This window comes from Mus caroli, chromosome 4 (assembly GCF_900094665.2).
Source record: "Mus caroli chromosome 4, CAROLI_EIJ_v1.1, whole genome shotgun sequence".
NCBI lineage: Eukaryota > Metazoa > Chordata > Mammalia > Rodentia > Muridae > Mus > Mus caroli.
The window spans coordinates 27,610,399-27,622,722 of NC_034573.1; the positions used below are offsets into that span (position 1 = coordinate 27,610,399).

The following is a 12,324-nucleotide window of genomic DNA, read 5'->3' on the forward strand; positions in this document are numbered from 1 at the left end:
GACCTGATAGAGTCCTGGCTGTGGCCTTGACAAGCTCCTGTGCAAGGTGATGTGATGGCTCTAGGCAATAGGAATCAATCCTGAGCTCCAAGCCGGGTGGGACAATGGTAGGAAGAGAGTCTCCAAACAATAAGAAGGCCTGGATTTGAGACTCTGCACTGCTACAAACTTAGTAATGGCCTTGGATTTGACAGCTTTCAGTCTGCATCTCTTGTCCAGCGGAATGGACCATCTGTCACTGATTTGCTTTGCTTCTATTGGTTTGATAAAGACCACGGCCAAAAGACACGTGGGAACGCGTTCCTTTCACCGTACAGTCCATCATGAAGGAAAGTCCGGGCAGGAACTCGAGCAGAGACCGTGGAGGAACACTGCTTGCTGACTTGTTCCTCATAGCTTGCTCAGGTTTTGTTTTAAAAACTGTAATAGTTATTTTATTATTTTATTGTGTACGAGTGTTTTGCCTGCATATATGTATGAGTACCACAGTGTGGGCCTGGTACCTGCCAAGGTCAGAGGACCCAGATGTTTGTGCGCTACCATGTAGGTGCTAAGGATTGAGCCTAAGTCCCCAGAAGACGCAGCAAGAGCTCTTAATTGCTGAGCCAACCCTCCCAGCCTCTAAACCTGCTCCTTTATACAACCTAGGCTACCTGCCTAGGGGTGACATCACCCACAGTGAGACGGACCCTCCCACATCAATCTTTACTAAGAATATGCCCTACAGACTTGCTACCTAATGGAACCATTTTCTCAACTGAGACTCCTCTTCCCAGATGTCTCTAGGTTCGTGTCAAGTTGACAAAAAAGCCAACTAGCACAGTCACATCCTGGTTGTTGGCAGGATTGTGTGGGCCAACGCATGTGTACCTCGGCTATTGTGAAGTTCAGTCAGCTGGTGATAGGTGGTGGACTACGAGGAGCCTTATTGCCCAACTTCTAGGGATTTGACATTGAAGGTGAAAGGTGATCAGTGGAAAATCGCATGTCTGATCTTCACTCCACATTGCTGTGATGGCTAGGGAAGACAGACAAGGGCACAGCCAGGGCAGTGAGCTACCCCTTGCCAAGAACCATGGGATTCAGTTCATATGGTGTCAGGGGTGGAGAGGGCAAGACAGGGAACAAGAATTTGAGATGGAGGTTCAGCCAGAACTAGCTGTGGTGGTATGACCCTGGTTGTCCTGTTCTGACCTCATGCACATGGGAAGAGGGCACCCTTTTGAAGAAATACACCTCTAAGTATGGCGTAAGTGATAGATGTGTCCAGGTGACCGTGGGAAGAAAAGGAAGAATCACAGGTAGTACTGGGGGTTCTGGGATACATAAAATAATTCTTTCCTTGGTTACTAAAAGACCAAGAAAGCAAGGTGGTTTTCACCAGCCCATCCTTATTCCCTTGTCAAAACCAAGCTCTCCCCTCTCTGAGTCAATGTGGTCATCAAAGCAACGCAGATCTTCCAGCCCTAATCCTCAAGCCCTAATCCCCAGGAGATGGCTTGATTGGTAAAGAGTTCCAACGCCCACATAAAAGGTTGGCCATGGCAGCCAAATCAGTGAGGTTCAGTGAGAGACTCTGGCTTGAACAGTCACTGAATAAGGAGAGGAGAGGGGAGGGGAGGGGAGGGGAGAGGAGAGGAGAGGAGAGGAGAGGAGAGGAGAGGAGAGGAGAGGAGAGGAGAGGAGAGGAGAGGAGAGGAGAGGAGAGGAGAGGAGAGGAGAGAAGATCCAGCAAGACGATGTGGCCACGCTTCTTCCAAGGCTCAAACCCAGATCCCCAGTCCAGCACCCACCTCTGTGGCTTTAAAAGCTACCTGAGCTCCCACTCTCTAGTCTTGATTTTTCTCACATGCAAACTGGGGCTAATGGTGAGGCCTGTGGACAATGGGCTCTGTTAAGGATATGCATAAAAGCTTTTGAGTCATTTCTGAATTTCTTTCATCTGCCTTATGTTTGCTCTACTGTCCAGCTTGTAAATGGTATATGAACAGGAAAAGGTGCTTTAAAGTATTAACAACGATGGGAAGGATGGTGGGGGATCCTTATCTGTTTCTCTAGAGTCTAAGCCTTGCAGAGACAACTGTGGGGTATTTCAGAGCTTGACAGGCCTCTGTCAGTTGGTGAGTGGTTGTATTGCAGGCTAGCCCAAAGGTAAAGTCAGACTAGGCAACTTGGTTTCTATCCCATCTTCCGTCCTCAGTCTCTTTGGTCTCTTTTTATATGTTCTTTTTCACGTATAGGACACATATTCCTTTCTCATCCAGCTACCCTGTGCTGAGTCTACTGTAGCCAGCTCTGCCCAGGTGCTGGGCATGCACAGGACTCTGTCCTTGGTAGCCTACCCTCTCCCAGTTTATCTTTTCCAATTTTTACCCCTTTCCTGCCAAGCTCATTCCTGCCCTGCTCCACTGTGCTATGGATGACATAATCCCCGTCCCTGTCACCAGTGGAATCCTTGCAGAAAATAGCATTACACTCAGAGGGGCTTAACCAATAATAATCAAAACTAAGTACTGCTCACAGAGACGTGGGCAGGGCTCAGGGCTCCAAGCAGGCATGTTGATGTCCTTAAGAAAGGGGAAGAACAGGTAGCCATGTGTGCCCTAGGCAGAGGCACCAGGCATTGCTAGTCACCAACACTGAAGAAGAAAAAGCAAATGAGCAATAAATGTGCCATCCTGGCTCTCTCCTTCAGTCACATCCCCGCTCAGAGGCAAGTACACCAGAGAGGGCACAGCTCACTGGCATCGTTGTTTGCCACAGTTTCATAGTGGGTCCAAGTTACAGTGTCCACTCTTAAGGCTCAGTTCCAAGCCTGGATGGATGTGAGTTCGTGTGTGAGTGTGTGTGTGCATTCATGCATATGTGTGTGTGTGCATGTGTCTCTGTGTGTGCATGAGTGTGCATAAGTGTGTAAGTGTATGGGAGTGTGTATGAGTGTGAGTGCATGTCTACATGTGTCTGTGTGGGTACATGTGTGTGCATTCGTGCTTGTGAGTGTGCACAACTGTGTGTACTTGTGTATGAGTATGTGTATGAGTGTGAGTGTACAGGGTGTGTGTAGGAGTGAGTGAGGGTGCATGAATGTGTGTGAGTGTATAAGTGTGAATTGTCTAAGGTATGTGTGTGAGTGTAAAAGTGTGAGAGTGTGCATGAATTGTGTGAATATGTATGTGTGTGTATAAGTGTGTGTATGACTGTGTGAGTGTGAATGAATGTGTATGTGTGTGGGTGCACATGCGTGGGGTGCAGGGGAGGTGGTTAAGTCAGATCTATGTAAATCAGGCCTTCTAAATAATTAATCCTCGTTCCCTGCTCCTGTGAGTACTTGGAAAATGCTCATCAGACCAGACTAATGCGTTGAGCCTTCTTCCCTCCCCACCCGCATTTTATTCTGTCTAGATTTGAAGTGTGCACAGACGCCAGGATGCTTTGCTGATCTGAGTCCCTAGACAGTCTCTGGAACACCTTTATTTTTTGTTTCCATAGCAGACCTCAGAGACAGAGACGAGGAGCACACGACGATGCCCACAAACAAGGCAGGTATGGCCCACGGACCGACCGCAACCTCAGCCCTGCCCCCACGAGGAGAGGGCTGGGAAGCCGCTGGCCTTCCCCTGACTGTGCCGCTCCTTCCTCTGCTCAGCGAATGCGGTTCTTCTCCACGTGTCCCCTCAACTTTCACATCCTACAGTCCATGCTCATGGCCTTTCTAGTTAAGTCAGCAACACTGCTTTCAGGGAACAAGCCGGTTGCCTAACAGTATAAAGCGGCTGTGTTCTGAAGAAAGGCAAGAGCCTTGGTTTCCTGACCTCCTGTTTCTCATGAACACTAGAGGTTCCTTCAGGGAAGAACATAGTGAGGGCTGAGAGCTGGGTGGAGCACGCCACGGAACTGTACTGAACAGGGGGAGGATAACGCCCCTGAGCAGGGCTCTCAAGTGTCCCCGCCTGCTTTCAACAACCTCAGCCTAGACCTCTGCATCAGACACACAGGGTCTGTGAGGTTCAGTGATCTAATGAGGCCCCATCAAGTGTGTGAGGATTTGCACTGGGGGAGAAGACAAATGGGGAGGTGTCTCTGAAGGAACGCTGCTGGCGTCAGCCTCGGGAGTGGGAGATGGTTTGTGATTTGTGGGGTTAGTAGGATGGTGCTGTTGGGTGATGAAGAATTTCAGGTGTCTCTCCCTGTAGGGACAGAGGACCCAGTGCAACATACATGTCTGCTGTGGGAGGACTGGTCAGATGGGGGCACTCTGCAGGAGAATAAAGGGAATGGAGGGCTCCATGTATGAAAATCCAGGGCATATTATTAAATGAGGGGTAAACAAATGAAAAAGCATTTGTAGGACATTAATTGCATAAGGAAGGAAATATTACTATATGTTAGTACTTACATAGTTCTATAACAAACTCTGGGCAGACAGAGAAGGAACCAATAAGACAAGTATCTGTGGATGGGGAGATCAGTAGAAATAGCTGTATGCTTAGTTTAAAATAAGTATTTTAGGGCTGGTGAGATGGCTCAGTGGGTAAGAGCACCCGACTGTTCTTCCAAAGATCCAGAGTTCAAATCCCAGCAACCACATGGTGGCTCACAACCATCCGTGACGAGATCTGGCGCCCTCTTCTGGAGTGTCTGAAGACAGCTACAGTGTACTTACATATAATAAATAAATAAATCTTTAAAAAAAATTAAGTATTTTATGTGTACAGTGTTTTGCCTGAATGTATGCCAGTGCACAATGTGCATGCAGTACCTTGGAAGGCCAGAAGAGGGCATCGGACCCTCTGAACATGAGTTACAGAATTGTAAGCTGTCGTGGGGGGCGGGGGGGGGGGGGGGGGCTGGGACTTGAACCTGGTGTCCTTTGAAAGAGGAGCCAATGTTTTTTACCACTGAGCCATTTCTCCAGTTACTGCATTAAAAAGAAAGAGAGAGAGAGAGAGAAAGGGAGGGGGAGAGGGAGAGGGAGAAAGAGAGAGACACAGAGAAACAGAGACAGAGAGACAAAAGAGAGAGGGGTGGGGGAGGTTGTCAAGCACTGGAAATACATTACACATTTAGGAACAAACAAAAACAGGTCAAAGTGTCCCTACAAGCAATCCAGCGGCCTCTTTCCCTGGAGACAGGATGTGAGGGTGTCCACCTCCACAGAATGAGCACAGAAGATCAAGGTGCAGAGCTCAGTCATACACACTTGCTTCTCCTCCAGTCGGCCCCCAGATGTCTGAGGCATTTAGAAGGAGGCTGGCTTACCACTGAGTCGGGGACCAGCAGGTCTGGGTTTGGGTGATATGTTAAACTGCAAGGAAGTGTGTTTCCCCTTCAGTGCTATCGATGGAAGCCAGGGCCAGGCCTGTGCCGAGCTACTTCCCCAGACTTGGGAAACCTTTAGAAATAACAGTTTCTGGCCCCCATTCCAAGACATCACAGGCAGGGTCTGGCATTGCTATTTGAGGATCCCTCCCATGTGGCTAGGAACCCCAGTCTTGGTACTTCCAGGTCACTTTCTCTATCCAGAAAGTTGTGGGAAGGAAGAGGGGAGGCAAAGTGTCTTTAAAGAGATGCCCGTAGCACACTCCAGCAACCCTGCCGAGAGAGCAAGCGGAAGGCCAATGGCTCCAGCCAGCCCGTGTGATCAGCCTGCTTTCCCTCTCTGGTAGCCCAATCCTGAGACGAAGCTCTGACATAACCAAGTCTCCTCTCACCAAGTCTGAACAGCTGCTGAGGATAGACGACCATGATTTCAGCATGAGGCCTGGCTTTGGAGGTATGAAGGGTGCCCTCGAGGGGTGGGGAGGCGCCTCTTCTTTCCTGGGGTTCTTTGATCTGCTTATCCTGTCTGCCTTGGCTCAGCTTGGCCGTCTGAGCACCTTCTGAGTGTCTGTCCTTCCTGTCCTGGCTCTGCTGGGCATTGCCAGCATACCTGCTGCTGTGTGGTGAGGCTCGCTTGCTCATGAGAAGGCCCACTGAGGGCACTGAGACGAGGGGGAGGGAGAGCACCATGGGAAGTGTGGGCAAATGCAGCCAGGGCTGCCTCCTGAGGATGCTCTGAAATCCCAACGTGACAACTCGACAATCTCAAGTTGGAGTTGTTCTCACTTTGAGTTGGCAGGGGAACTCCACTTATGTGTCACAGTGCTGTCTGCTGGGTTTAATGACACGACAACAGGTTTCGGATTCACTCCAGAGCACAAAGCCCTCTGAGGCTTATTAGCAGCTGCCGGTCTCGGTCTTCTCATTGTCAAATGGGTTTCCATGTGGTGTGTGTGTGTGTGTGTGTGTGTTTATTAATTTATTTTGGGAGTGCTGTGGTGTGTATGCACATCATGAAATGTATGGATGTCAGGGACAATTTGGTGGAAGTTGGTTCTTTCCACCGTGTGGCTTCTGGGAAGCCAGCTCAGGGACTTTAGGTTGGGCACTGGGCATCCTCACCTCTTGAGCCATTTTGCTGACCCGGGTTTGGTTTCTTTCTTTCTGGAGAAAATATTCTTTATGGCTGTGTGTATGAGTGTGTTCATGTGTTTGCAAATTCATATATGTAAGTGTGGGTGTCCACGCATGCAGAGACGAGAGGAAACCCTTGTGTCAGCCTCAGGAAAGCTGTCTGCCTCCTCTGAGACAGTCTCTCACTGTCCTGAAGCTCACCAATTAGGCCAGACAGCCTGGCCAGTGGGCTCCAGGAATCCTCCTGCCTCTGCCTCCCCAGTGCTGGGGTACACAACACCACACACAGTATTTCTACATGGGATTAAACTCAGGTCTTCATGCTGGCAAGGCTGGAAGTATTTGCTGAGCCATCCCTCCAGCCCTTAGCAATCACACATGTCTTTCATTTTGTTCTAATCACCTTTGCCTCCACTCTGATCCCCTCTAGACCAATCCCCCAAGTTCTAGGGAGGTCTTTATCCTCTTCATCATATGCAGCTATTGGACCCAATTCTCCCTCCTCATGGCATGCTAACGGGAACACACCCTACACTCCGCTCACGCCCTGCAAACTTGCCTTCTCTCATTCTCTGTCAGTACTAAGTTTATATGTCCAGGACATTACAACAAAAATGCGATGCTTTGATTTAAGGCCGTTTGGTGCATCATGTCTTTCCCGGAAGCTTCTTCACCATGTGACAAAGATACAGAGTGGTGGGCAGGACAATGACCTGAAGGTGACCAGTATTTCCAGGCAGAGAGGAGGTGCAGACAAAGTCCAGTAGGCAAGTTCATGTTAAGGACCATGCTGACTGCTCCTTACGTCAGACCCTGACTCAACCTAGGTCTTCACCACAGTTTCAAATGAACATATGGAGCGAGAAAGGAACGGACTATGTAACCTCCTCATTCTGGGGCTGGAAAGATGGCTTAGTGGTTAAGAACACTGGCTGCTCTTCTAGAGGACCCCGGTTCAATTCCCAGTGACAAGAATGCTCATAATGCTGTATAGCTCTAGTCTTAGAGGATCTGCTGCCCTCTTCTGGCTTCAGTAGGCACTAGGCATACCTGCGGAAAAACACCTATACACATAAAGTAAAATAATCTAACCATGCCATTTCACAGAGGGCAAAGCACTTTTATTACTAATTTTGTTTTTGGTTGGGATGTTCCAGGGAGCCAACCCCTGAGCCTGCTCTTTTACTTCTTTGCCTGCATGTGGGCATGACCAAACCTTCAAACGATTGATTCTGACATGACCTATGCACCTCTGCTGCCTCTTCCATAGTTAAAGTTCAAGTAAAAAGGAAGAATATTCAGCCAGGTGTGATGGTCCGGTGTGATGACACACTTCTATATTCCCATCGCTTTGGAGGCTGGGGCAGGAGGATTGAGAGTTTGAGACCAGCCTGGGCTAATATAGCAAGGCTCTGTCACAGGGGCTCACAAAGACAGAACTGGCAATTAGGGAGCCTGCATGGGTCTGACCTAGGTCCTCTGTGTATATGTTATGGTTGTGTAGCTTGTTGTTCTTGTGGGACCCCAAACAGTGGGAGCAGAGGCTATCTCTGAGTCTTTTGCCTGTTTTGGGGACCCTTTTCCTCCTCCTGGGTTGCTTCGTACAATATTTGAGAGAAGAATAATTTTTTTTTAAAAGAAGGTAAAAAGAGGGGTGGGAGAGAGAGCAAGTGAGCGAGCATTCTTGTCTTGCCCTCCCCAGGCCCAGCCATTCCTGTGGGCGTGGATGTGCAGGTGGAGAGCCTGGACAGCATCTCAGAGGTCGACATGGTGAGTGTTTCTCTGACCAGGGCTCTGGGCAACGGGGAGGCTCGTGTGGACTGGTCTGGGCAGAAGCTCAGCTGAATTCTGTCCTAACTCATAAACCCTTGGTAGGTGGGAACTGTCATACTCACCTTACAGATGTCATTTGTTCCCAGTTGGTATGAGATAGAGTCGGGTGACAAACTTGGCCTTTATCCTCCAGCATGGATGCCCTGTGAGATGCAGGCCCACTTGCAGCCAGGCTCACTGCACTCTTGCAGAGTCTGGGTCTTGCTCTGGACACCTGGAACAGTGGGAGTTTTCCTTTTTGCTTTTCAGTGGGTTCCAGTTTAAAAAAAAAAAAATGAAGGTGCAAGTCTTCAAGTCAACACCCAGGAAGTGGAGGAAGAGTTATCTTGGGTTTGAGACTAGCCTGGTCTATTGTAGAGAAACCTCCATACCAGCTTGGTATACATACACAGAGACCCTATCTCAAAAATTAAAATAGGCAGGGGGTGGGGAACACTCTACAAGTTAGGGAACTTTTAAAACTCTACCTTGGCTTGGAGCCTTTAAGAAGCAAGCCTGAAAGAAGAATTCTAGCCCATTGTATACTCGGGGACTGTCCAAGAAAACATCAAGACAGAAGAGAATGGTGGCACAGGGAGGCAAGCAAAAAATCACTGTTCTCAAGCAAGCCTCCCTCCACAGCATCCCCCAGGAAGCAGTGAAGGACCCAGCTCTGGACAGTCCTGCCCAGGGCCTGGGGAACTGGGCTAATCTCCACTCCAGCCCAGGTGCCCACGGCACTGACGCAGGCACTTTCAGCTTGAGTCACTGGTGTCTGTGGGGCAGCTGCTGCGGAGGTGAAAGGCAGGGTGGGTGGAGTTCAGGGACAGTCTGCTGTAGGTCTCCTCCTTCTCCGGGCAATGCTCAGCCCGCTGGCTTGTGTGGTTCCCGCTGGCGACGGCTCCACAGTGGGTAGGTTTCTGTATCTCTGCTCTGTCTCCCGGCCGCAGGACTTCACCATGACCCTATATTTGAGGCACTACTGGAAGGACGAGAGACTGTCTTTCCCCAGCTCCAACAACCTCAGCATGACCTTTGATGGCCGACTTGTAAAGAAGATCTGGGTCCCGGACATGTTCTTTGTGCACTCCAAACGCTCCTTCATCCACGACACCACCACAGACAACGTCATGCTGCGCGTCCAGCCAGACGGCAAAGTGCTCTACAGCCTCAGGTGAGGACCAGGGCAGTGACACAGAGAGGCCCGCCTGGGAGTTTGATTTTTAAAAATTTACTTCAATTAAAACTGTTTATTTTGTATTCTATGAATAGGTGCTTTGGTTGCACGTGTGCCTCTATGCCATGTGTGTACCTGCAAAGGCCAGAGAAAGGTGCCAGAATGCCCTGGCCTAAAGCTGCAGACTGTTGCCAGCTGCTACGTGGGTGCTGGGAGTAAAGTTCAGGTCCGGTATAAGAGCAGACAGTACTTTTAACCCTCGAGTCCCTCTCCAGCCTGAAAGCTTGCCTAACTGAAAGAACCAAACCAAACCAAACCAAACCAAAACAACAACAACAACAAAATTTTTATTTTTCTAGTAAGAGTCAAGGAAATAAAAAAAATAAACTTGTTTTTTTGTTTTTGTTTTTTTGTTCGTTTTTTCGAGACATGGTTTCTCTGTGTAGCCCTGGCTGTCCTGGATCTCACTTTGTAGACCAGGCTGGCCTCAAACTCAGAAATCCACCTGCCTTTGCCTCCCGAGTGCTAGGATTAAAGGCATGCGCCACCACGCCCTGCTTAAAAATTTACTTGTTTTCAGAGACTCGGACACACATCTTCCTCCCTCTGATTTCCATGTTTGGGATATTCTTTAGAACTTAGGTTTAAATAGATTTTTTTTTTTCTTTTCATCTTGCCAACACAGTTCCATCCGGAAACATCATGGGACAGTGTCATTCTGAGTATCACTTTTACAATGTTAGAAATAAAACCTAGGACTGGGGGTGTGAAGCTCAGTGAGTACTTGCCTAGCAAGTATGAGGTCCTGGGTCCCACTAGCACTGCCAAAGAAGGTGAATGAAAAGGAAGGAAGGAGGAGGGAGGGAGGGAGGGAGGGAGGGAGGGAGGGAGGGAGGGAAGGAGAGAGAGCGAGGGAGCAAGCCCAAATCTCTCCTGTAGGCTCAGATGCCTCAGGAGTGTTTAACTGCCAGTGGAAGCCCCCACCCACCAGATCTTAGTGCAAGGACAGCTGTAGGAACTGGTGGTCCTCCCCTTCCCGCAGTGGAGCAAGCTCTACTCTCACCAAAGGGAGTGGCCCCTGGCTGGGGTTGGCTCCTGTATACCATATGGATGGTGAGTTTCAGATTGACACACTTTGCTTTGGGCTCACATGTCGAAAAATGGCAAAGACAAACTCACATACTAACATCAAAATTGAATTCCTGTCCCAGTGTCCCAGGGACATCTGTAACAATCTCTCTTGTCCTCATCTTGGCTTGGATCTAAGCAGTGTCCTAGGGACATCTGTAAGGATCCCTTAGGTCCTGGCTTGCATGTGAGCAGGGCAGGTACAGGATTTTCATCTCCGTGATTGGAAACCCATCTGTAGGATGTCCTCAGAGAGTCATGGATCGTCAGTGCCTTTTCTAGCAATATCAGGCTCATTCTCTCTGGAATCCTCATTCTTTCTCTCTGGAATCCTCATTTTCTCTCTCTGGAATCCTCACTTGTGAGGGTCTTAAGATACCTCATTTCTTCTTCTTCTTCTTCTTCTTCTTCTTCTTCTTCTTCTTCTTCTTCTTCTTCTTCTTCTTCTTCTTCTTCTTCTTTTAATTTATTTTATGTTTGTGAGTACACTGTCACTGTATTCAGACACACCAGAAGAGGGCATCGGATCTCATTACAGAATGTTATGAGACACCATGTGGTTGCTAGGATTGAACTCAGAACCTCTGGAAGAGTAATCAGTGCTATTAACCACTGAGCCACTTCTCCAGCCCCAAGATACCTCATTTCAAGATAAAATTCTCCAACAAACAAATATAGCACTATAGTCCTGAAGAATTGCAAAGAGCCAGATCATAATACCTATAGCCCCTGATATACTAGTAAATATTTAGCAACAAGCAAATGCTTGACATGAGCTCTGTGTGTAATATATATTATTATATGATATAGTATATATGACATAATATATGTGATATCGTATATATGATATGTGACTGATATATGTGATATATTACTATATATCACATACCACATATTACAGATTTATTACATACTACACACTATGTATTACATGCTACATATTATATACTACATATACTATGTAGTATATGCTATATTATATACTATAATATATACTACATAGTATATACTATACACATACACTATATGTGATATGTTACATATTATACATTCTATGTTATACATTGTATGTTAAATGTTTTACATTATATGTTGTATATATTACATGTGATTAATATGGATATATTACACACATATACATATGTGTATATGTATATATTATATATATAACAACATAAGTTATAAATATTGCTGAGATAAAGGAAGCTATGATGGTTTTCATTGTCAACGTGACATGATTTAGAGTCATCTGGAAAGAGTCTCACTGAGGACTTGTCTAGATGAGGTTGGTCTGTGGGGATTATCTTAACTATGTGAATGGATAAGGGAAGGTCAACTCGTTGTGGTAAGCATCTTTCCCTGAGATGAGGGTCCTGAATGGAATAAGAAGAGAAAGCCAGCTGAACACTAGCATACATGCATTTGTGTATTGCTCTCTGCTCTTGACTGTGAATGGCTGTGATCAGCTGCTTCAAGTTCCTGCCACCCTAACTTCTCCACAGGCTGGAGATAACCTGGGCCTGTGAGCCAAAGAAGCTCTTTCTACCACGTGTTGCTTTGTCATGGTGTTTTCTTTTCTTTTTTTTTTTTTTTTTTAAAGATTTATTTACTTTATCATATGTAAGTACACTGTAGCTGTCTTCAGACACTCCAGAAGAGGGCGCCAGATCTTGTTACGGATGGTTGTGAGCCACCATGTGGTTGCTGGGATTTGAACTCCAGACCTTTGGAAGAGCAGTCGGGTGCTCTTACCC

General features: G+C 47.5%; 1 protein-coding gene across 3 annotated transcripts in view; it reads left to right on the forward strand.

The window, feature by feature from the left end:
* Gabrr1 (gamma-aminobutyric acid type A receptor rho1 subunit) overlaps positions 1-12,324 on the forward strand; it is a 39,160-nt gene that overhangs the window by 17,670 nt on the left and 9,166 nt on the right. For 2 of the 3 annotated variants that reach the window (XM_029476405.1, XM_021160844.1), the window contains exons 2-5: positions 3,490-3,543; positions 5,667-5,773; positions 8,156-8,223; positions 9,216-9,439. In XM_029476405.1, the coding sequence (XP_029332265.1) occupies positions 5,755-5,773; positions 8,156-8,223; positions 9,216-9,439 (311 nt within the window). In that variant the 5' untranslated portion in view covers positions 3,490-3,543; positions 5,667-5,754. The remainder of the gene's footprint in view (positions 1-3,489; positions 3,544-5,666; positions 5,774-8,155; positions 8,224-9,215; positions 9,440-12,324) is intronic. The other variant, XM_029476406.1, reaches the window with a different exon arrangement.